At 41.9% G+C, this 24,663-nt stretch overlaps 1 protein-coding gene across 5 annotated transcripts in view; it reads left to right on the forward strand.

Moving 5' to 3' along the window:
• Positions 1-24,663, forward strand: part of PHACTR2 (phosphatase and actin regulator 2) — a 291,523-nt gene that overhangs the window by 218,587 nt on the left and 48,273 nt on the right. For 2 of the 5 annotated variants that reach the window (XM_043887979.1, XM_043887980.1), the window contains exons 3-6: positions 7,653-7,733; positions 12,580-12,738; positions 18,168-18,407; positions 22,254-22,782. In XM_043887979.1, the coding sequence (XP_043743914.1) occupies positions 7,653-7,733; positions 12,580-12,738; positions 18,168-18,407; positions 22,254-22,782 (1,009 nt within the window). The remainder of the gene's footprint in view (positions 1-7,652; positions 7,734-12,579; positions 12,739-18,167; positions 18,408-22,253; positions 22,783-24,663) is intronic. The other 3 variants (XM_043887981.1, XM_043887983.1, XM_043887982.1) reach the window with 2 other exon arrangements.

Raw genomic sequence — 24,663 nt, forward strand, 5'->3', positions numbered from 1 at the left:
GTAGCTAACAGTAGCTAATAGCAATAATAATAATAGCTAACATTTATTCAGTGCTTTTTAGATTCTAGATATTAATCTAACAGTTTCACTTCTTATTTAACCTCCAGAAGAACCAGAAAGTAGCAGCTGTTATCCCACTTTATAGATGAGAAAACTGAGGCACAGATAAGTTATTTAAAACTTCTCTACTTAGAAAATAAGCTTACAGTTACCAAGAGGGAAAGGAGCGGGGAGAGGGATAAATTAGGAATTTGGGATTAACATATACACATGACTATATATGAAACAGGTCAAGAAGGACCGACTGTATAGCACAGAGAACTATATTCAATATCTTTGAATAATCTATATGAAAAAATCTTGGAAAGAATATATATATATATATCACTTTGCTATACACCTGAAACGAACACAACATTGTAAATCAACTATATTTGAATGGAAAAAGAAAAGCGCTCTAGGAACTTGGAGTTATACATTTTACCAACCAGAATAGTGAGATCGCCATGTAGGGGGCGCTGTTTGAAGAGGATTTAAAATTCAAGCAAGATTTCAGTGAAGAGGGAGAGGGAAATAGCCTGATTCTAGGAGAAGGAAACCAATGAAGGAATGGAGCAGAGGTGGTGCAGGAAGTGTTTAGGAAATGACAGGAAGCAACGGTTGACTTTAACTTTGGGCTTGTGCAAAAGTAAGATGAAAAAAAAAAAATTAGGGGGAAGAATGGTGCTTTGGGGCCGGTTATAAAGCTTGGCTGCTGTTCCGAGGAGTTGGACTTGTTCTGAAGTACGTAGGATTTGTGAGTAGGGGAGTGGCCTGGATAAACAAGAAAACAGCCAGACCCCTGAGTGTTTCGAGATGGAGATGTTGGCTTTATTTCTCTGCCTGACATTCTTGAGATGTTTTGGAAGGTTTTTGCAAATGTCCCGTTGGGTGGCATTTTGGTGGCTGTAGTTCTTTAAATGATTTAGCTAAGCCTTAGTGAAGGGTCTTTTAAAAAGGAGACCATTTCTTGACATTCTGCTTTCTGTACCGACTATTGGGGAGAGGTAAAGAGCCAGGCTCTTATAGAACACTTTCCACCCAAGACAAGCAGGTCTCTGTGTCTGTCTGTTTCACAGTAAGGCCATTCAGTACTCAAGACCAAGAAGATAACATGGTCCGCTTATTTAATGGTCTTCTATTTGCTCTTCTATTTTGTTCCGACATTAAACGGCGTTAGAATCGAGAATTAGGACTCTCTTTCCTTGCCAAAAGAAAACACAAGTGGCTTGTTGACTACAAGATTTATTCTCACAGATACTTCCAGAGTAATATAAAATCTTGGCCAGGAGTCCACGGAAAGGAGCCGGAGGCATATGCCCCAGCCTCCTTCCCTGAATGTGGGCTCGGTGCCCAGAAGGACACCATAAATCACTTATAATTTATGATGAGCCCCATCGTATGCTACACCCTGCTTGTTGGCTGGTGTCTGTCCTCTACACACTGTGGCCTCCCTTCTTCAGAACATAGAGACTTTTTCAGATGAGCCATAGGACGGGGAGCGGAGGATTTTCCTTTCGGCTGGTCCAGCCAAGCAGTCCAAGGGGGGAGAAGACTGAAGACTCTTGTTCTTAGAGTTTAGCCACAGGTCTCGCCTGCGCTTTCTCTAGACTGGATGTGGGGAAAGGACAGAAAGTAAGATCTTATTAGCCTATTTTCTTTTTTAACTCAGTTTTTAATCCTCTTTTTTTTTTCCTCTAACAAATACACTTTTCTTTTTTTTTCTGAGTGTCAGCAACCTGCAACAACCAGGTGGTGCTGGTGGTAAAGAACCCACCTGACGATGCAGGAGACATAAGAGACTCGGGTGGGATCCCTGGGTTGGGAAGATCTCCTGGAGAAGGAGATGGCAACACACTCCAGTATTCTTGCCTGGAGAATCCCCTGGACAGAGGAGCCTGGTGGGCTACGGTGCATAGCGTCGCAAGGGGTCTGACAGGGCTGAAGCGACTTAGCACACATGCATGCAACCACCTGAAAAGTCCTGATGGGAATACAGGAGTCAGTGAAGGCTACACTTCTATAGAGTAGTAGGTCCCAAAATGTGTCAGGACACATCCTGCTGGTTAAGGATTAAGATCAGAAAAGAAACAAACTGTCCTCCATCAGGTGTGTGGGGAAGGACTTCAGAAAAGGGGACCTTTGAGCAAAGACTTGAAGGAAGTGATGAGATGAGCCATGTGGGGTTTGAAAAATCTCATCCTGGTAAGGCCAGAGGCCACCAGGCCTCAGGTGAGAAGCAGCAGGGGCTAGAGCAGAGAGAGCCAGGGGAGGGAGTGGTTAACGGAGGATCAGGTTGAGGGGAAGGCCATCCTGCCTTGGGGGGCATCATAGAGACCATGCCAAGGAGCTGAGATACGCAGTATGAGATGGACCGATGTCCACTGGAAGTGTTTGGAAGATCAGTCCTTTTCAAATACTTGAAAACCCAGAGTTAAGTGTGAAGTCAGGAAAATAGGACACAGCGCTTCCTTCACTTAGAACATGAGCTGTTGTAATCAGGATTGAACCGTCAGAACTTTAATTCACCCAAGGTGAGGAGTTAAGCAGAAATCATGGTTTTGCACAAAGAATTACTGGCCAAGATGTGGAGAAAAGGGAACCCTCTGACACTCTGTTGATGGGAATGTAAATTGGAGCAGCCGCTGTGCAAAAGAATAGGGAGATTCCTCAAAAAACTAAAAGTAGAACTACCATATCATCAGCAATTCCATTCCTGGGAATATATCTAAAGAAAATGAAAACACTAATTTGAAAAAAATACATGCACCCCAGTGTTCACAGGAGCATTACTTATGATAGCCAAAATATGGAAACACCCAAGTGTCCATTAGCGGATGAATGGATGAGGAAGATATGGTATATATTTACAATGGACTATTACTTGGCCATAAAAAGAATAAAATCCTGCCATTTGCAGCAATATAAATGGACCTAGAGGTTATTTTACTTTGTGAAAAATGTCAAACAGAGAAAGACCAATACTATATTGTCCCTTATATGTGGAATCTAAAAACTAAAATGAGTGAATGTAACAACACAGAAACAGATGACAGAAATAGAGAACACACTAGCGGTTACCAGTGGGGAGAGGGAAGGGAGGAGGGCCAAGATGAGGTAGAGGATTAAAACGATCCCATGTAAAAGCACCAAGCAGTAAGAATGTGTTGTACAGCACAGGGAAATACAGCCATGATTTTGTAATAACTTTAAATGGAGTATTATCTATAAAAATATTGAGTCACTGTGTTGTACACCTGAAACTAATATAATAATATAAATCAGCTATGTAAAAAAAGGGAAAAAGAAATCATAGTTTTCCTTGGCCTTGGTGTAAAAATCACATGTGCTTTTTTAATTAGGATAAAAGTGAGTAACTGTGAGCCATTTACTCAACTGGCAACAATACTTTTCATGGAAAAGCCCAGCTATTCCATCCAGTGATCTGTGTCCTGCAAGATTCTGGGTGTGCTGCTGCTGGGAGCGAGACCCCCCCAGTATTAACACTGTTGTTGCACAGACGAGTGTGAGCTTCAGAGTCGAAGAGCAACTGGTGGATACTTGGGATCAGATTCTAGGAGGCTTCCATGACATGCTTTGCTCCCAGTGCACCCAGCATCACCTGTACTGTTTTCCATTCACAGATTACTTGCTCAGGTCTAGAGCGATGGGGAGCGTGGCCTTGATTAATGGGCTACAGTTACAGGGAGGGAGTACAATGTTGACTTCTTTGTTCAGTTGCTAAGTCACATCCGACTCTGCAACCCCATGAACTGCGGCACCCCAGGCTTCCCTGTCCTTCATTATCTCCTGAAGTGTGCTCAAGCTCATGTCTACTGGAAAAACCATAGCTCTGACTCTACAGACCTTCATCAGCAGAGTAATGGCTCTGCTTTTTAATATGCTGTCTAGGTTTGTCATAGCCTTTCTCCCTAGGAGCAGGCGTCTTTTAATTTCATGGCTGCAGTCACCATCTGCAGTGATTTTGGAGCCAAAGAAAATAAAATCTGCCACTGTTTCCATTTTTTCCCCCATCTATCTGCCATGAAGTGATGGGACCGGATGCCATGATCTTAGTTTTTTGAATGTTAAGTTTGAATTCCTTCTTACGAGGAATAAAGTGAGAGTGATGGAGAACTGGAGGGGACTCTGCTGTAAAGGGACCCTCTTGCCTCCAAATATCTTTAGACAGGTGAGCACATCCCAGGAATGTTCCTGAAAGGACTCTTGCTTGGTGTGGCATGTTGGACTAGAATGACCTCGCAGATTCATTCCAATGCAAAACACTTCTGGGCCCATGAAAAACTGTCTTGTGAATGTGTTCTGCAAACAGACAGACACTCTGTAAACATGAGGCACATATTTTAAAAGATGAAGAGTGAGATACTTGTTCTGGGAGCGCGGTGGTTGGAACTTGGTGCCCTGACAGCATACCTTCCATGCCTAGTCGCCTGCAGTTTGTTCTCCTTGGCCCAGGACACAGTTATCTGCATCTGTGTTAAAAATGCCCTCAGCCAAAGACCAAACAAATAACCAAAGGCATTTTCCTATCAGGACCCCTTTATGCAAGGTAGAGCAAAAGAACAACGCTGTCGAGTTTGATTCTTGACAAGAAGCCAAGCTGCCGCTTCTCACTCCAGTATTTACACAGAAGAAAGAGGGCGGATTTTTAGCTGAGATTAAATTAGAATGAAAGCAACAGAAAACGTAACTCTAAAACTAAAGGATCCTCTGGGATCCATAATGGAAAGGCAGAAACAACAAGGGGATACCTTCTGGACCCCCTGTTGATTTTTTTTTTTTTAAGTTCAGGTTTGAAAGCTTTTAAAGGTATCCGAAGCAGAGATTGGGCTTCCCGGGTGACTCTAGTGGTGAAAAACCCACCTGCCAATGCAGGAGACCCAAGAGACTTGGGTTCAATCCTTGGGTCGGGAAGATCCCCTGGAGGAGGACATGGCAGCCCACTCCAGTATTCTTGCTGGCTCCAAAGTCACTGCAGATGGTGACTACAGCCATGAAATTAAAAGACGCCTGCTCCTTGGGAGAATCACATGGACAGAGGAGCCTGGAGGACTACAGTCCATGGGGTTGCAAAGAGCCAGCCACGCCTGAAGCACGCATGCACAGACAGAGATTACAGAGTGGCTTTGATTAATGATCCAGGATCACCCCAGTATTTGGGCTGGATGGGCTGTCCTTTAGTGGCCATTGAATCGCATCCCTAAGTTTACAGATAATGGATCAGAGCCTTGGAACCTGAAGAGTTCCCAGCGTCACACAACTGGCTGTGGAAGTTCCAGGACTAGAATCCCGGACTTCTGACAACCATTTTGGGTTTTAGGGCACTTAATCGAAGCAGCAAACACAGTTAGAAGCTCTGTTTCCTGAGAACCAGGGGCAGACAGCCACGATGACTGTGTTCTGTGTCAGCAGTACCCTCACTTTCCCAGGATGTGGCCTCATCACATGTCCAGTGGCACCTGCAGCCTCAAGCTTAGTGCACACAGCCGGGGGGAGGGAGAGCGTGATCAGGGCCCACCCACAAAAAGGGGCGCCTGAGACCCTGGCTGCAAGAGGTCTCAGACCCCTTGGAGCCCCAGGCAAGTGTGAATGAGTTGTACCATCCTCAGGAGACTGCAGTGGTGAGGGTCCGTCTTGCTGACCCGCTGCCTGTCTTGGCAGGGCCCCAGTGTCATTGTGGGGGGTGGCATTTGGCTTCCTGTGCTGAAGGGGGTTCTCTCCTCTTTGACAAAAAGCTTGAACCCATTAAAGCTACATTTAAGTAACAGCACTCTTTTTTACAAACAAGAGCTCCCACTACAGAACAGCTCCTGCTGGCCCCCACACCCAGTTGACTTTGTTCTGTTGAAATTGCCAACGTTCCAGTGAGCTGTTGTTCACTTGTTTCTGGAAGGGATGGTGGAGGGTGGGGGTGGGTGAGTGAGCTAAAGGAAGGAGGGGGATTTCTTTGTGTGTCTTCATGTGAACCAATGAGATGTTCATTATCATTCTTTTCACTTTTCATTCATTCACTCATTCATTTCCTCATTTGTTTATACTGTGATTCTGCCCCGCCCCCAAAAAAGTTTGACAAAACTTAGAGCAAAGAGCACATATGCTATAAATAAAATGTAAATGAAGTCAGGTCCCTAAGAAGGAGGAAACAGAATTCATCCATGAATTGCCATATGAAATCGGTGGTATATATCAAGCTTTACTGGGACTTTTCTGGCAATCAAGATACACAATTCCTAGTTATCAGAAAGGAGAAAAAAATTCCAGTTTCTTCAAAAGATGCTCAATGTAGCTCTTCTGGGGTTCATGTCATTGCTTAATACAAAGCTCTGATCCAAGGCACCCCCCCCTCCCTCCCCACTCCCTCCCCAGTGTCCTAGCTTCAGGCCACCTGGAGCACCCCCAAAAAGCATGTTCTTAGTGTCATTACAAGCTCTGTATGTGCCAAGGATGGCATAGGCTGCTGCAGTTCATGGGGTCACAAACAGTCCGACACGACTGAGCGGCTGAACTGAACCAATGGCGTAGGGTAATGGGGTTTTGGTTGGGTCTTGAAATTATGTTGTCCAGGGTGACTTTAGGAGTTACAGATTACGAGGCCAGGAGTAGTAATTTTAGGGAGAATCAGAATCTAGTCCTGCTGTGGCTACCCACTCTCTACCAATGAAACTTTCTTTCTCCCCTAAAGAACCCTGGCTTGACCCCTTCTCTGGCCCTTTTTCGAGTGTCAAGGTGCTTTCTTGAACAGGGCATCTGGAGGAAATAGAGTGTGTTAACAGGAAATAGACCCTGTGTTAACTTGACACACCTTCTTGGCCCCTGAAAGTGGGGACCTCAGCTAGGGGTTATATGACATGTGAGGTTTAGGAACTAGCACTATAGACATAAGGTGACTACTGCTGAAGTCTCATCCTGAGCTCCTAAGCTCCGTTCTGAAGTTGCGCCAGGAATTTAGATTTCTTCCTGAAGAAGAATCACTGTTGAGTTTCCTGCCCCATTACATTCTATGAAAGCATGAATTGACTCCGTCCTCCCAAGACTTGGTATTTGTCAGGGATTACTCCAGAACACTCTAGAACTTGTGAGTATGGCAGGGAAAAGAATTACACAAATGTCGGACTTCTGTAATAGACGGTGTGAGAAAGAAAACACTAGCAAAGTAGTCCTTCTGTCTGGGATTCAGATGAGTTACCTGAATGTCTACTGAAAGTTTGTTTTTATGTAAGCATGCATATCCTCTGTATTCATTGTACATTCATAAAAGCCTGTGTTTTAGAATGCATTACTAAAGAAAGGAATATTTCAAAGTGAGAAGTAGCTTTGGTGCCCCATAGTTGATTTAAGATAATGTGTCTGAATTCTAGGCCAAGTACCATCATTTGGAAGAAAGCTCAGTGACTGGGCTTCAGATCATGGGCTCAGGTCATTTGCCCATTCTGATTATGTTGATTCCATTCACGTGGTTTGCGGGGCAACTAGAAAAACTGGGGTCTGAGCCCTCAAGTGAACAGAATGAATGTACTCAATTCTACTTGGAATGTTTTTCGTAATTATTTTAAGCAATGAAGATTCTTACTTGTGCTTATTCTTTTTAAAAGTATTAGAAAGGAAGATTTCTACAAGACAAAGTAGAGAGGAGCTGATAAGAAGGGGAGTTCTTAAGGAATTGCCTGATCAAGGTGAGGAAATTAATCATACATTTAAAGTAATTTGATCCTTCATTCTCTGGTCTTTCTTTCATTTTCTTTTGAAATTTAAGATGATCATGGTCTTTGGGAGATAAAGTACGACAATCTGAGAATCTTGCTTTAATTCAGACAGCCTTTGTGGGCTGCAGGGTATCTCAGGTATTCTAAAGAAGACATTCAATGAGCTTTTTGGTGAGTGCCTCACCATATGTCATCCTAAACCTAAAGCTTAACAAAGCTTCTCTGTGGCAGGAGATACAGACAAGATACAAATGCTTACATGGTTCATGCTCTGTTCTTGAGCTTCAGTCTCTCTCTACAAGTAAACTCCATTGTTTGACTAAATGCAAAGTTTCAGCTGAAAGTTTTAACTCGTGCCTTTTGGTTTCTTAAGCCTACCAGTAAAAGAAAAAAGACATGATAAACGGACCTCTTGTCCTTTATACTCTATAATACACTCAAATGTACGTTCAATAAGGCATGAATGGGCAGATTAGTCTGCTTTATGCATCTCTCAAGTATTTTCCCAGCTTTGTTCTCTTTTCATTTCTTTGAATCTAACTGTCTCACCTTTTCACTATTTCACCTTTTCACTATTATTTCCAAGTATTTCATCCCCTACATCTAATCTTCTTCCCTTTTCCCCTTTATCTTCCCAAGGGATAATCTTGCTCGAAAAGACAAGGATTAGATAGAAACTGAGATAGGCCCTCAAAAGAAGATACCAAGATTGGTTATTTCTCAAAATAAATAATAGTGAATAATCATTGCTCCCACTACTATAAAACTCATGGAAATTTTTGTTGCAACGTTGTTGGTTTACCTCATGCCTTCCTCACCTCATCCCCTGAATGCTTACTGAGGTAAAATATTATTATTGTGCTCTTATGGGCACAAATAAAGTGCTATTAATTTAGAATCAAAACAATAGTACTCCTCTTTTCCTAAAATATGTTCCTTGCAAAGAGCTTAACATCTTTTGGCATTTACTATTTGTAAATCCAAATGACATGATATTCAACATCTGAATATTCTAGAAGAAGCTAAGAGATGCTTTACTATTTTATTCCTGCTTTAAAGAAAACAGGGAAGTCCTGAATTAAAGAATGCCATTTTTCTTGAGCCCTCAAAATTTTAGGTGTTTTACTTATTATACTTCTCTCACTCTTATTTTGGACTCAGACAGTAAAGAATCTGCCTGTAATATGGGAGACCTGGGTTTGATTCCTGGGTTCGGAAGATCCTCTGGAGAAGGGAACAGCTACCCACTCCAGTATTCTGGCCTGGAGAATTCCATGGACCATACCATGGGGTTGCAAAGAGTCAGACACAACTGAGTGACTTTCACTTTCACTCCATTTTATGAATGAACTTTTAAGTATCCCCTAATTTTCTGTTAACCTTGAAGCTATTCATTTTCTGCCTAGGGCTTTTAGAAATAAAAAAATGTACATCCTTAACGTTTTTGTGCTTGAAGGTGGACTTGCAGTTTCAAAGTCTTCCTCCTCTCTTATCTCCCTGGAAAAAGCAGAGAAATTACATGTCCACTGAAAACTCAAATGTTGGGTGATCATCATTACAGGATAGGCCACAGCAGTGGTGTGGTAACCTTTATTTGGAAACCTTTTTAAAGGAAGAAAAAGAAGTGGAAAAATTTATGGCCAGAACTGTTAATGAATATTGAATATAGAGACTAAACGTCTCTTTTTTTATCCATTAAAAATTATAGCTAGAAAAGCATTTACTTTTTCTATAAACAAGTGGCTTAGGGAAATGCTTAGTATTGCTTGGTTTTTATTTTGCCTAATCTGTTAAGCTATTTGCAAGATAGATTGCAATTTCATTTACTTATTTTCCAGAAGTCTGACTCTGTTGAGTCTTTTTATTTAATGCTTGCAGACTGAACATTATAAGTTTCAAAACATAAAATAACAAACATGCTTAGGCTTTTAATCTAAGCATGGTGTAATAGGTTTAATGTTTGGGAAGTCATCAATTACTGAATTTTACTTTCTACTTTTTGCGTGGCCCTTATATAGAACTACATAAATTACCTAATACTTAGAAGTTCCCGGTGAGGCTTATTGTAAATAGACTCTTTCCCCCCGTTTCAGCCAAGGGCTGTATAAAATAGTTTTCTGTCATTTTTCCAGAAGCAATTATCTTGAGAATTTCGGCCTGTTTCCAGCCCTAGCCAGAGACTGGAAACTGCTGTTCTTAGTGACAACCTGCTCTCTTCTGCCAGTCAAGGTTCATTCTTTCCTTGATGTTCTTGACCTTGCCTTAGCTCTTAACAGTGCTTGTCAATTATGCCCTTTATTCGGTCAGCCAAATAGACTTTAAAAATACCGCCAACTACCCTGGGTTTGACCTCGTCCCATTCCACCCCATACCCTTACTCCCAGCTATTATTATTCCTCTTAGATGACCTTTTTTATACCAAAATCTAACTTTAATCTAAAAATTCAGTGATTGGCCTTCTCTCCTGAGAAGTCCACGGTCTAATCCAAGTTTAGTCATCTTCTGGTTCTTACCTTTCCTTTCCCTTAGCTTTAACGTGAAGGCATGCAGATGTTTTTGTCTGCATACCAGCCTCCTTTCCTTTTCTCCTGGGATGCCTTTTTTAATTAGTCACTTATCTTCTGTTTATGATTTTCTTCTTGTCTCTGTTCCTCTGTTAACTGTATCCCCAGAGAACCTGTTTACCCGAAAGAGGGAAACCCCTCAAACACTCTCATGCTTCTTATTTAACCACTTATTTCTGTATGCTTTATCTCTTGGTTTACTTTAAGCTTAGGACTCTTGTCTGAGTTTTCTCCTTTCTTTGCATACAGATGCTCCTGTAAGACCTGGAGTGGGCATCTTACTGTAACTGGCAACCTGGCTCAGGACTTATTTTAATTCTAAAACAATACAAAAAACTAGAAAACCTTTTCAGTACACACACCAGTTAATAATAACTTTAGTTCTCCTCTGTTTTTCTTCTTGAATTCCATATTTATTACAAACATGGCTCATTTTCCTATTATTGCCTATACTTTAGCTTTATTTCATATTAATATCTCAGAGTAAGTATCTTTATACATTACTGACCATTTCTCTTTATCATGTGCTAATCCAGTTTCTTCTTATGCCACAATTATTTAATTTTCTCTCTAGCATTTTTGTTCTGAATTTTAAAAATTCGTTATTTAATCTCCTAAAGAATTTTTAATGTAATAATGGTTAAAATAGAATTAAATTGTCATTAACATGATTTCAGCATGTTTTTATTACCAGCGAAAGTCGTAGAAAACAAAGATAAATTTGTATTTGAGTTACCTGAAAACTGAGGATTTTTATATAAAGAAATGGTTTTCTCTTCTGTCTGGAATTTTCCATTCTTAGATTATTTATTTTTTTGAATCCAATACCTGGACATTATATTGTGTCTCCCCTCCCTCTTTTTTTTAATAGTAAATTTCTTGGGATCCAGTAATGAGAACCAAGGATCTTTTGTTTTCTTTTTGGTTTGTCATGTAGTCTTTTAAAAATTATTACCTTAATTTTATTGACATAGTTAAGATTTACTTGTAATAATGTTGCCAGTTATTATCTATTTTAGTTTTATACAAGTATTGGATTATAGGTATGTAGGAGTTACACAACTGAGGGACAATTATTTGTTCATTTTGAATATGATTGCATTATATGTATTTTACTTGTTAAAATGCCATATTTGTTTCTGTCAAAAAGGCCAGTGGATTTTATTGTTGAGCCAAAGCAATTCAGTCATATTTAAAGAAAAATTAAGAGATAATCATTCTGTTCAGAATAATTGCAAAGTAAAATTAATCACACTTACCTAAAATTAGCTCTAATTATACATTTCTTCAAGTTTACTAAGTAAAAATATCATCATTAATTTTTTTTCCAATAGCACAGCTTCTTAAAATTTTCCTGATATGAACTAGTGTTAAATTTTCAAGCAGCACTGAATTAAGAGTTTCTGCAAAATCTCTCTTACTTTAGAAACTCCTAGGAATTTATAAACATTCATGGGTGTTAAATTAATTATTTATGATTTAGATAACATTAAATTTTAATTTCAATTGTGATTTTTAAAAAATTCCCTCAAATTGCTTTTTTCTTAACATTTTTTCGTAATGTTTTCAAATTATTATTGCCCTAACTTAAAGACTTTTTGGCCAGCAATATACAACAACTCCCTGAGTACATTTTAATATTTCCATAAATAACAAAATGAAAATACAGTTAGTCTTACTGACATCTTTCCCTGAGTAGAGTAGAGGGTATATTACTGTGTAAAGTCAGCGTGTTATGGATATAATATTCTGGAGACAGTGGTGCTTGGAAATGTTCATGTCTCCCACTAATCGTTGGTATGTGTAATTGCTATTCATGTTATTAGTATATTTGCATTCACCTTGTGTTTTTGGTGCTTGTTAAAAATGTTTATTCCATTTTTCAGATTCCTCCTTTTATCGTTCAGTTTCTGAATGACAAAGAGACTCCCAAGTGTGATTTCAACCAAAACTAAACCCAAGAAGAGAGGGACTCTCCTGCCCAGGGATATTTTATAATTAGATTAATCATTCCTGTCTTGAGATGGCATCTGGGTACCCTCTCCATAGCTACTTTCCCCCAACACTAAGAATTTCCTAGCTCTTTCATTTCAATGAATTATTCAGTAAAACATAGTGAAAATAGTCCAGAATGTATTTGGTTTCCAGGTCTGAAACGTAAATCTGAACCCTACAGTCCTAGTACCTGGAAAACTGGGTTTTAAGAAAGCCGTCAAAGTTAGACATCTAGGTGTTTCTCTCCCCATTTTTAGATGGAGATGTAACAGTTAACTTTGAAAATTCAAACGGGCACATGATACCCGTCGGAGAGGAATCTACCCGAGAGGAAAATGTAGTAAGATCTGAAGAAGGTAATGGCTCTGTAGCTGAAAAAGCACCACCTCTGGAGGAAAAGGCAGAAGATAAGAAAGGTAAAATCAAGAGAAACCCCACAATTCTTTTACAGCTCAAAGATGAGAAGCAGTTCTTGGGCTCCACACATAGTGACCCTGAGACCAGTAGGGAGGAGTTCTGTAAATACAAGGAGAGAATGATAACTAGCAAAGAGAAATGGGATGGTTTCCTCAGGTAGATACATCCATTTTATAAGCACATCATTTAATGCTTTATTAAAGAGGGCTAATTAATGGTAAGAATCAGAAGTCGTGGCTTCTTCTATCATTAGAGATGTCTGGGAGTGTTATCCTTTCATCAGGAGTTTTTTCTCAGCATCTTCTTTAAAAAAAAAAAAGAGCAGCAGTCTGAACATCTTTCTCTGCGGGTGACAGTTGTAGCAGCTCAGCTTGGAGGAAGAACAAACAGGATGGCTCACTCAGCCCAGCACCACCTCTTCAGAAGTGGAAGCTCGGCTGGTAGCGTCCACACACCCAACACTGTAGTTCTGGTCCAGGCTCAGACATTTCTGGGAGACCAGGAATGGTTCCCAGTAATGCCGGGGATCTGGGTTGCTGGCGTGGCCACAGCCTCTGCCCGATGATTTATCTGTGCAATTGGAAATTTTAAAATATGCCAGAGGCAAGTATGCCATTCCCAGAAGCTTTCTTTTGAGATACCTTGGTTTCCGATGTGAAATACTGTGGTAAATTACAGAACTGCAAAATACATGTCTGTCGGGGACCCCCAGAACATTCACAGGTTCCTGGGCACTGATAGACTGCGTTATCCATACCACACCTATCACAGTTGCAGGAACCCCCAAACCTCTTATGCAAGCCTGAACTGAAATGCCCATAAAATAAGCCTTTGTTGGAACAGTCTAGATGATTTCCTGCCACATATAAATGAATTGTCAGGAAGTAGGTTAGTTTTCCATAATGTCTCCTTCTGAGTTGGATGGCAAAAATTTGTCAGACCTGATCTGAACTTTCTAGGCATTTTGAAGACTCTTAGAAACTGCTGGAAGGAAACTTCTCTTCCTCTGTTCTTGACCCAAATCCTCCAAAGACAAAGGGAATGAAAGAACATTTGTCAGATGTTATAACTTAAGATCATCTCCTCGGAAAGTCTATAATGCCTTATTATTTGCATGTATATTAGCCTTTCAAATTTTTAGAAGCCTCTATTAATTACCTGTTGAAAATTATTTTGCTTTATTCAGTATTAAGTATGGAGCTTTACTATAATCTTTCTGTTGAACAAGTCTGGTTATGCTTAAGAATACTGATTATAAGAAATCAACTAATGTTTTTAGTGATATGATTCCTGGATAATAAAAAGAAAACAGACCTGAATAGATTTTGAGAGTAGGTGAAAGCATTATTGCAGTGATTTCTTTTTTGTTACTTTTATCTTTTTTTTTTTTTCAGTCCAACTGTCCTGTCTCACCACACTGTTAAATTTCAAATCCATCTGTGGTTTTTCCCTGGTCCAGCCTTTTCACTTTCAAGAATCACATCCTTCATTGTGTAACAGAGCCATCTCTAGTGCTTGCCTTGTCCATGTGGAGTATCAGTCAGTGGACTGGACAGGCTTCAAAGGACGTGTTTCCTTTATCAGCATAATAAAAAGTTGCTGACAGCTTTATGTTAATTAAACCCTCAGGCCTGGACATTCCAAGAAGATGGCAGACTTCATAGGTTCATGGATATTTGAGAGATGTTTTTGTTTTCTTATTTTTTATCTTGGACTAGTACCTTCTGTTCTTGTTGGTCAGATAAGGTCCAAGATAGCATTGTGCTTTGGCTGGTCTGTACCTGAGGAGATGAAAATGCTGGTCTTGCTACCACAGCCCTAGTAAGACAGAGGAGCCTCCCTTTCACTATATGGACAGTGTCCCCACTGAAGCCACCCTGAGTGAGGGGAAGCCACTTGCTGACACTAAAAAGAACGTCAGTCCTAACCAACATCACAGAGTATCGTGTTAAATAGAAAATACCTTTTAAACAAACCATTCATTGCTCTGGAAAGACAGCATTTAATTCTAAAAAAATTAAAATAGCTTAAGAGTCACTCTTAGCTCTGTTCCTCTTCTGATCTCACTTCTTATGTGAGCTTACTGCTGTGCAAATCCACCTTCCCATGTTCTCAGCTTATCCTTTATTTGGGGGTTCAGTGTTCCCCGTCCTTCTGCATTAAGTCAGCTTACCCATGAGCTTCATTTCACCTGTTAATTGGTTATATTTGCAAAACTAATGCCACCTGGATGCTTGTGTATCTTTTTAAGACAGCATATTGGCACTTGAATATTTGAACCATCTGCATCAAAGAGAACAAACAAATGGCAAATGGCCTTCACCCTGCTCTGTGGGTAGGTTCTACCTAGGACTCATGGTATTTCTGGGGCTCCCAAGAGATTCCCAAGGGCCCGATTCTGGAGCTGGAGCAGTGGGGCCTTTTCTGCCTATCGCTGGAGACTTTTCCCGTAAGCCTTCTGGGCCTCTTAGTCTCCCATTATTCCTTCTCAATAAATATATAAGAGGCAGAAAAACTGATCTGCAATCTGTTAAGTAAAGCGTGGTGTTCAATATGAGAAATCTGAAAAAGTATCGGATATTATTTCTATTGAGTCATTGTAGAGGGCTTTCCATGAAGTAACAGGTCACTTGTGTGCATTTGTTCCCCACGTGAGCATGAAGATATTGGCCACAGGGGCCAGGGAAAGAGCATACTGAACGTGAGCGACGACCTTGCCTCCAAGCAGATCGTGGCCTCCATGGAGACCAGTATGCACACAGGCCACTGCAGTGAAAGATGCAAAGTGCTCTGGGAGGCCTGAGGACAGCAAGCCAGGGAACTTGCAAGGGGTATCAAATTGGATCTTAGAGGAAGGTATTTCCAAACTGGGACCTGGAGGAGACCAGAAGGAAGCAGTCAGGTGAAGGAGCGAGTTGGGGGCAGAAGGGCATTCTAGGCAAGAGGAAGGCTGCCTGCAGTTCTCAGTGTTGTTAAACTTGACTCTCCACGTGGTGGAAGGAGGCCAACCTGAAGTGTAGTGGTCAGCCACTCGCCTCCAGACCATTGTGACAGGTAGTATCCTCTTCAAGTCAGAGTGCATAGGCAGCCCTTTCTTAACCTCCTCTTGAAAACATTATACTCCTCTCTGCCATCTGTCTTTGCTTCAGATCATATGGTAATAGTAAAAAATACCTCTTGACTTACGTTCATTATCTCCCAGATACAAGAGTTTGCTCCCTACTGATGTGTGTGTTAACATCTATCAACTGATCAGTCACATTCACTGAATAGACATAATGTTTCAAGCATCATGCTTGATGGGATATAAAATTTCAGAAAAAAGGAGGTCATAATTTAGTCAGAAAAGCATACTGTTTGCATGCGTCCGCATGCATACACACACACACACATGCACACATTAGGAGTCACCGCAGAATAAATATAAACATTGGCCATATGGCAAACACACGCAGATAATTGATAGAACTTACAGAGGAAGGAGGATGGACTGTGCTTCTCCAAGAGTGGCCAGAAGTTTTGTGTAGTGAGTACATTCTTGATTCCCAACTGTCATAGAGTGAACCATCTCCTTCCCAAACCCAGTTGCTGGATAACTTTAGAATTTAAAAGCCTTTAGGCAGATCTAAAAAAGACCCCCCAGAAATATGGCATAAAGGCAGAGAATAAGAGATGTGAGGGTTAGAGCAAGAGATAATTAAGGTACCAAATGTGCAGATCATTGTTTTTGGTTCTCAGCCTGGATGGTGCTTTTATAAGGCTGGATCTCCATGCATTGTATCAAGCAGGAGGCTAAAGGTACAAAGATGTATTGAAAGAACAGTCCTCTACCCTGAAGCAAAAGACTAACAATGTGTATTTGTAAGTTTTACATTAAAGTAAGATGTTTTCAGTGACTGTCACCTCATCTCTTTCTCAGCCCTGACTAACACTTGGTGGTGCACTGATTTTTGGGTTCAGACCAGGTGGGTTAGGAGAGCCATTCCTGTGTTAAAGACTCTCAGCAGCTTGGTTGAGGAGTCAAGATGTATAAACAGAAAGGCACACACACAAAGGAGCCTCTGATAAATGTTGACTGAGGAGCTCAGACTATGTGTACAGTTAAGTTCAGATGCAGGAGGGCTCCATGTGGGCCGTTGTGACGGGTGGGTTTCATGGCTGAGGAAAGGTAAAAGAAAAGTTTTATCCATTAATTACACTGCAATTTAAATCACTTGTACGGTAGTTATACATGGATTGATGGGGATGTGGAAAAGAGGGGAGGAGTCCCCACTTCACACACACTGGGGTGAGAAATGAAACGAAAGAGAGAATAAAATAAGATGCATTCCAATATTAAAATCCTTTCTTGGTCATTTAATAACAGAACAACATCTTCAGTAAAGGCTTAGTCTTGTCTTAACACTGTCTTACATTTTCTGTTGTGCTCCACTTTTAAAGAAATGCTGCTTAGCTCTTTGGACCCAAACTGCACTTTAATTTTAATTAGTCACGATGAGAAAAGATAAGGATATGAAAATATGAATGAACATTCAGCATCTCCACGTTTTAAAATGACAGACTAATACTCCTCTAGTTATACAAAATCTTACATGAGGCTTTTATTTGTAGGTGTGATTTTTTTTTTCTTTAATGAATTTTAACCTTTATCTTTTCAAACTTGTTACTTGTGTTTACATGACAGAACAAGTTTGGTGGTTTCTTTTTCTTTTGGATTCTGCACCCTCCACTACCACTGTTTGAAAAGGTCAGCGAAAGTTAGGGTAAAACAGGAAGCTTCCCTAGTACACTGAGAGAACTTGAGAAGATTTTAATAGCAGAAAATGGTTTATTCTGCAGTGCATCGTGCTTCCTGTACCAGATTCTAGAGAGTCTCCCTTCGCTTAGAAAATAATTGATTTTTTTGACCACAGTGAGACAGATACAGGGCACACATCCCTTTCAAGTTGTTGGGGATCGTTCTCCTGGAAAGCCCCTCAGTGGAGGGTCACCTTGAGTCCAGCTGTTGACGTGCAGTCAGCCCTCACCCCGTGGCGGTGTGTGTAATGCACTGATCTGCCACTCCTCAGGCCCTTCAGTTTGGTTAAAAGTTTAGCACTCACACCCACATCATCGTCGAGCAACCCCCCATCCAGGAGTCAGCCCCTGATGGTGGACATTTACACTCACCCTGAACCTCATCACAGTCACTTCTGCAACTCTGTTTTGCCACAGGAGTGATGAGGGGCCTGGAGAACACACCCTGGTTTGGTGTTCAGCCTCGGCTCTCCTTTACCCCAACCTTCAGTCTCTCTGGTGCAGAAGCCCCGCTGGTTCCCGGGGGCTAAGCAGCCACATATTTGTATCACTGTCTCTCTGCGTCTTGCTCCTTCTATCTGTACGGTGTGTGTCTGTATCGGTCTGCTTTTGTTCACTTTCTCATTTGTAGAGAACCCTGAAAACCACTCTGAAACACCGGCAACTCCTGCTCCACCTCCTGCAGCTCTTCCTAAGCCTAAACCCAAACCTAAGCCCAAAAAAACACCTGTGCCTCCAAAAGGGGCCGCTGCCGGGGCCAGCCCCAAGGGTGACGAAGTGCCTCCTATTAAAAAAAACACCAAGGCTCCTGGTAAGCAGGTCCCCGTCCCACCACCCAAGCCAGCAAGCCGAAATGCAACCCGAGAGGCCGGTGAGTATGCCCTCCGTGGGGCTGAGTCTAGGGTGCTTGGCTCTGGGGTGGGTTCACTGCTGCTTCTAGGAATAATAGTCTTTTTGGTGTCTGATGTCTTTGGATGTAACACCGGCGGATTCAGTTGTAACACAGAGAATGCCCTGGAGAGTCTTTTGTTGCTGTCTCTACCAAGTGGATCTGTTCACCTCATTAGGTTTAGGGTGAATAGATGTCTTTCTTCCTGAGTCTCCACTGTCCGTGCAAAACCCAGTAGAAGGATACAGGGAGTATCCTTGTATGCCTGATGAGTAGCCATGATATGATCTGACATTAGTGGCTTCTCAGGGTGGCTCTAGTAGCAAAGGACCCGCATGCCAATGCCAGAGACATAAGAGAGGCGGGTTTGATCCCTGGGTCGGAAAGATCCCCTCAAGGAGGGCATAGCAACCCACTCCAGTATTCTTGTCTGGAGAATCCCATGGACGGGAGCTCGGCAGGCTCCACAGGGTCAACAAAGAGTTGGACCTGACTGAAGTGACTTAGCATGCATGATCTGACATTATGCAAATATCGACTGGCCTGCCTGTTTGAGTTTGGCTCTTTGGCTTGAGTTTTTTCTTTCAAAACATCTTAAGTTTGCACATTAAAACATGACACCTCTTTGACATATTTGCTGGATCTTAATGTCTTAAATCTTAGAGTCATCTTTCTAATGAGAAAGGGCTCACATCACCTAGTTGCTCCACCCCGCCCCCACTCTCTACTGGAGTCCCAGCTGCTCGGCAGAGTTGGATGTTACATGCTCAGTGTCCGCTTCCTGACCCCATAAACTTCAACGTGTCACAAGAGGTGCGGTTGTAAGCTGCCGCTGCAGATCACCAGAGGATGTTTGGGTGATTCCGTCACTTCATGTCATGTGTGTCCAGCTTTCCCTTCCACGTCAGATGTGCTTAATGCAAAGTGGAGTCGCCATTCTAGTGAAGTGGAATGAGTTAGCCTCCCCTGTCATCCAGCTTTTAAAAGGATATTAATCCAAATATATATGCTGAGCGGCTTTTTCCCATCACATGCCTAAAAATTGTCCGTGCTAGAAGGTCTGCTGTGCCTAGCAAACCTTATTCTCCTTAAAATCAGCAGCCACTTTCTCAAAATCAACTACCACGATATGCCTTGGTGTTGATCTTTCCCCTTGGTAATTTATACCCATGATGCTCAGGTTCAAAGAATGGCTTAGGTGACAGTATAACAGAACGCATTGTAAATAGGTTCCTCTCTCCCAGAGTTCCTCTTGTTGACCTTTGACCTTGCTTGTCTGGGTCTCTTCCAATAAGCTCTGAAATGAACATCTCAGAATGCTGAGCCTCTGGGGCCTACAGGCCATTTTCTCAGGGACCAGCTGCCATCACCCATCAGCGTCCGCTCCTGTTGGCGTCGCTGTGTGTCACCCAGCCTGCCTAGCACGCCCCAGGACAAATGCTTCAAGTGAGGCTGTTGCTGATTTATTTCCTGAAGAGAAGCCCCAGACTCTCAGCCCGTTCCTGGGCATGAAGACCCACCTCCCCAGGCCCCGCAGAGCAGCAGCTCATGATAGACTTGGCTTGTCCTCTCTCTTACTGCAGGAGAGATTTTGAGTTATTTCCAGGTATTTTATTTGAAGACTAATTTGTTAACTCTGGATGTTCCTAAGAGCAAAGTATAGTCATGTTATCCACTGTATTAAAAGAGGCCCAACTGGCCCTCAGTGTGAACAAGAGGCTTGCCGTTCTCAGGGTTATCACAGAGAAACAAGATTGCCTTGAAGTCTACCAAGCCCAGCATGTGAAGATTCTTTTATCGAATGTTGGTCATGCTCCTGAATCCTACTCATATTCCATTTGTAACCATCTGGAACTTTCTGCTTGGTAACTTCGCTTTATTTGAATAATGTTGACGTTTCGGGAAAGTTATTTCAAATTAACTCCCAATTTTTAGTCAGACGTTTTACACTGTTTCAAAAACTGTTGGTTCAGATTCTTCCTGTGTTACTAAGTTAGTTAGTCCTCTAGATCCCCAGATACCGGTTAGCACATTCACCTGCTTTGCTAGTAAAGTAACATCTCATATGTTTTTCTTTCTCGTTGTTTTACACTGTGTTAACAACAGAAATATTTTACTGAGAAGAGGTAGCATTTCATTTTTAATCACAGCCATAATTCAATGTAACTTGAGCAACACTTCAGCAAAATCCTCATTTTAGGAGACGGTCAAAAGAGAAATATATTAACATGGTGTGAATTTGCACACTAGACTTAAAAATTGTCTTTTTTCTTAAGCAAGCCTGAAGTTAATTTTGCTGTTAGAAAAGAAAGAATTTTTTAAAAGAAAAAATAAGTAGAACTGATGTGTAGAAGAAATTCTGTTCCGCTTACCTAAGACCTAACTAAACATGATTAGACAGACAGCAAGTCTTTAGCATCTTGGTTGTGAAAGATAAAGTTCAAATGTACCTAGACTCCAGGAGTGTGCTTCATATGTTTGTCCCATAAGTAAATGAAGATTGTTTGTTTCAAAGAAATATTGACAAGCCCTGACATGGAGGAGAATTCTTGTAAGTACAGGTATCTAAAACAATAAAGCCCTCAAGCCACAGAGACTTGTTTTAAGCCTGCATCTTTACACACAGTATGACTAGCTTCTCTCGGTAGACCAGAGTTGGTAAAGTCATACATCTCATTGTCTATTCCTTTATTTGTTCTTCTGACCCTCCCAATTGGCTTCAATAAAGTTATAAACAGAGGTAAGTTACAACAAATAACATCTGTATGCAGAGTGTGTTGGCTCCACAATCTAACAAGGTTTTTCTAATTTTTCTGTGGAAGATAGTTTGATCCCTCAGGAAAAAGAGGGAATGTACAGCCTTCTCACAGAAGAAGCAATTATGGGAAATGCATAGATCATAAAGGTCATGAAATAATAGTTTAAATGTATTTCTGTGATACAAAGAAAAAGAGGGTTAAGTTTTATTTTCCCTGAAAATGGTTTGGTTGAAGGTATCCAGAAGTCGACCAACATGCCACGGCCATGGTCATGACCCTGGCTATCCTCTGATGAGGATATCCTTCTAGGAACATAAGTAGTTTCAGAAGATCTGAGAATGATACTCCACTACATTCAAACACTACACATGTACACATTTTTGGTTAAAAAAAAAGAAAACTGTTTTCTGCCTCGATGTTTTAGGGGATTTGTCTTTCCAATGCGGCCATGTGTTTTTTTTTCCTTTGCCCCATCACCCCTGCAGATAAAGAGATAGGGCAGCGTGGCAAGCGCTCTCTCTCAGCACTGGGGAGAGCTGGTTTGGAGTTTGCTCTTTTAGCAGGAAGATGAGTAAATTTGCTTTTGGCCAGAAAGGAGCAGGTGGTATATACACCAGCCTCTTCTGAGTGTGGGCTACTGTGTTCCCAGAAAGGCATCATAGAACGTGTATCGTCTGTGATGAGAGTAAGCTTGTACTACACCCAGGTAGCTGCTGGTACCTCTCCACACTATAATGTCCCTTCCTTGGAGCATACGGAGACTTTTCCAGGTGACCAGAGGGCAGAGAGGTGAGGCATGCCCTTTGGCTGGCTCAGCTAAAGACTGGAGGAGGGAGAAGACCTTGTACCTTAGGGTTTGGCCTCAAGCATCCCTTGCTCCCTTCTAGGTTGGGGGCAGGGAGGGGGCAGAAAACAAGACCATTGTTGTCATTTACCTATTTTCCTTAATGCATTTATTCAAAGTTTTATTGTTTAAAGGGAACAGTGTCATTGGCAATTGCAACTGGGTTATTTGTGTTTAAAATGTGTTCTTTTCTTGGACTCTTAATGCGAAATCTCTCTGCTTCAGCTGGTTCCTCTCATTCAAGAAAAACAACTGGCTCCAAAGCATCAGCTTCACCATCTACTTCCTCCACCTCATCTCGTCTCAAAGCCTCCAAGGAGACAGTTTCTAGCAAAATGGGGACAGTGGGAATCACAAAGGGCAAGAAAAAAACTGGCAAGCAGCCACCGTCTCGACTGTCCTCAGAGGCAACCACTTCTGGCACATCTGACCTTAAAGGGGAGCCTTCGGAGACCGGGGTGGAGAGTCTCACAGCCAAGCAGACTGTCCCTGGGGCCGAGGAGCAGACCACAGGCAAACCCAAGTCTGCAGTCCCTCCGGCCCCGGTGACTCCACCGCCTCCCACCCCCGCCCCTTCTCTCCCCCTGGAGGAGCGGAGCACTGTTGCCTCGGAGACCCCTGTCGTCCTGATCAGCAGTGGAGCCGACCTCCCTGCCTTAGATCCAGGTCAGCTTCTCTGCACTGAAGACGCGACAGACAGAACCACTTTCCACTCAGGCACTGGCACAAGTGTTAGCAGAGAAAATGCAAAATGGTGAGTCGGGGCAAAAACCCCATATCCTGTCCATGTTACTGGGACTCAAGATCACTAACTCACTCTACTGGCAAGGAAGGAACTTACTTTGGTTTCTTTTATAATGTAATCTGGTGAATGTTAGGTGAACACACCTATAATCCAATCATCGATTTATTTTTCTAATTGAATTACGGCTGATTTCCAGTGTTAGTTTCAGGAGTACCGCAAAGTGATTCATATATGTGTATGTGTGTGTATGTATACATTGTTTCTCAGATTTTTTTCCCTTAAACGTTGAAAGATATTGAATATAATTCCCTGTGCTGTATAAATAGGTCCTTGTTGTTCATCTCTTTTATATATGGTAGTGTCTGTCTGTTAATCCCAAACTCATAATTTATCCCTCCCTCCCCCTGCTGTTCCTGTTGGTAACCGTAGGTTTGTTTTCTATGCCTGTGAGTCTATTTCTGTTTTATAAATAAGTTCATTAGTTTCATTTTTTTAGATTCCATATATAAGTGATATCATAGGATATTTGACTTTATCTGACTTAGCCTGATAATCTCTAGGTCCATCCACGTTGCTGCAAATAGCATTATTTCATTCTTTTTGTGACTGAGTGATATTCCCTCATGTATATAAATGTATGTTTACCACGTCTTCTTTATCCATTCATCTGTGGATGGACATTTAGGTTGTTCCCCTGTCTTGGCTATTGTAAACAGTGCTGCTGTGAACATTGGGGTGCATGAGTCTTGATTTTTCATAGCCCTGACCCAGGAATGCCAGGGGCTACTGGAGACAATGGTCCTACTGACAGATCGACTTCAGACCTGTGGCTTCAAGGATGTTTAGAGTCTGCTTCATCACTACTCAGCGGTCCTTTTTCTTTTTCCTGAACAGTTTCCTCCTCTTTCCTTACAGTGATTATTTTAGGTCTTTACCACTTGTGTCCAGATTGCTCCACCCACTCCTGAAAACCATCTTCATTTCCACAAGTTCATCTTCATAGAATTCTCCGTCTCCAAGAAAATAAAGAGGATCAGAAAAGAACTCTTTTCCAACTCCTTTTCCTCCAACCTTAGGGTGACTATCTTTCTTGCTTTCTCAATCCCCAACCCAGTTTAAGTGTTATCTCCTCTCTGAAGCCTTTTGAGATTCATCCAGACAAGACTGGCTGTTACATATACTCTGACAGTGCTTTTTTTCCCCCAACTATGAGGCAGAACCAACCAGTCCATCCTAACGGAGATCAGTCCTGGGTGTTCATTGGAAGGACTGGTGCTGAAGCTGAAACTTCAATACTTTGGCCACCTCATGCGAAGAATTGACTCATTAGAAAAGACCCTGATGCTGGGAGGGATTGGGGGCAGGAGGAGAAGGGGACGACAGAGGATGAGATGGCTGGATGGCATCACTGACTCGATGGACATGAGTTTGAGTAAACTCCGGGAGTTAGTGATGGACAGGGAGGCCTGGCATGCTGCCATTCATGGGGTCGCAAAGAGTTGGACATGACTGAGCGACTGAACTGAATGAGGCAGAACTGGGCTTCCCTGGTGACTCAGTGGTAAAGAACCTGCCTTCCAGGAAGATCCCCTGGAAAAGGGCATGGCAACCCACTCCAGTATTCTTGCCTGGAGAATCCCGTGGACAGAGGAGCCTGGTGGACTACAGTCCATAGCGTCACAAAGTCGGACACGACTGAAGTGACTTAGCATGCACACATGCCAATACAGGAGATGCAAGTTTGAGCCCGGGGTTGGGACGACCCCTTGGAGTAGAAAATGTCAATCTACTCCAGTATTCTTGCTTGGACAATCCCATGTTTAGAGGAGCCTGGCAGGCTACAGTCCATGGGGTCACAATAGTCAGACATGACTTAGCAACTAAACATGA

This window comes from Cervus elaphus, chromosome 26, assembly GCF_910594005.1.
Source record: "Cervus elaphus chromosome 26, mCerEla1.1, whole genome shotgun sequence".
NCBI classification, from domain to species: Eukaryota; Metazoa; Chordata; class Mammalia; order Artiodactyla; family Cervidae; genus Cervus; species Cervus elaphus.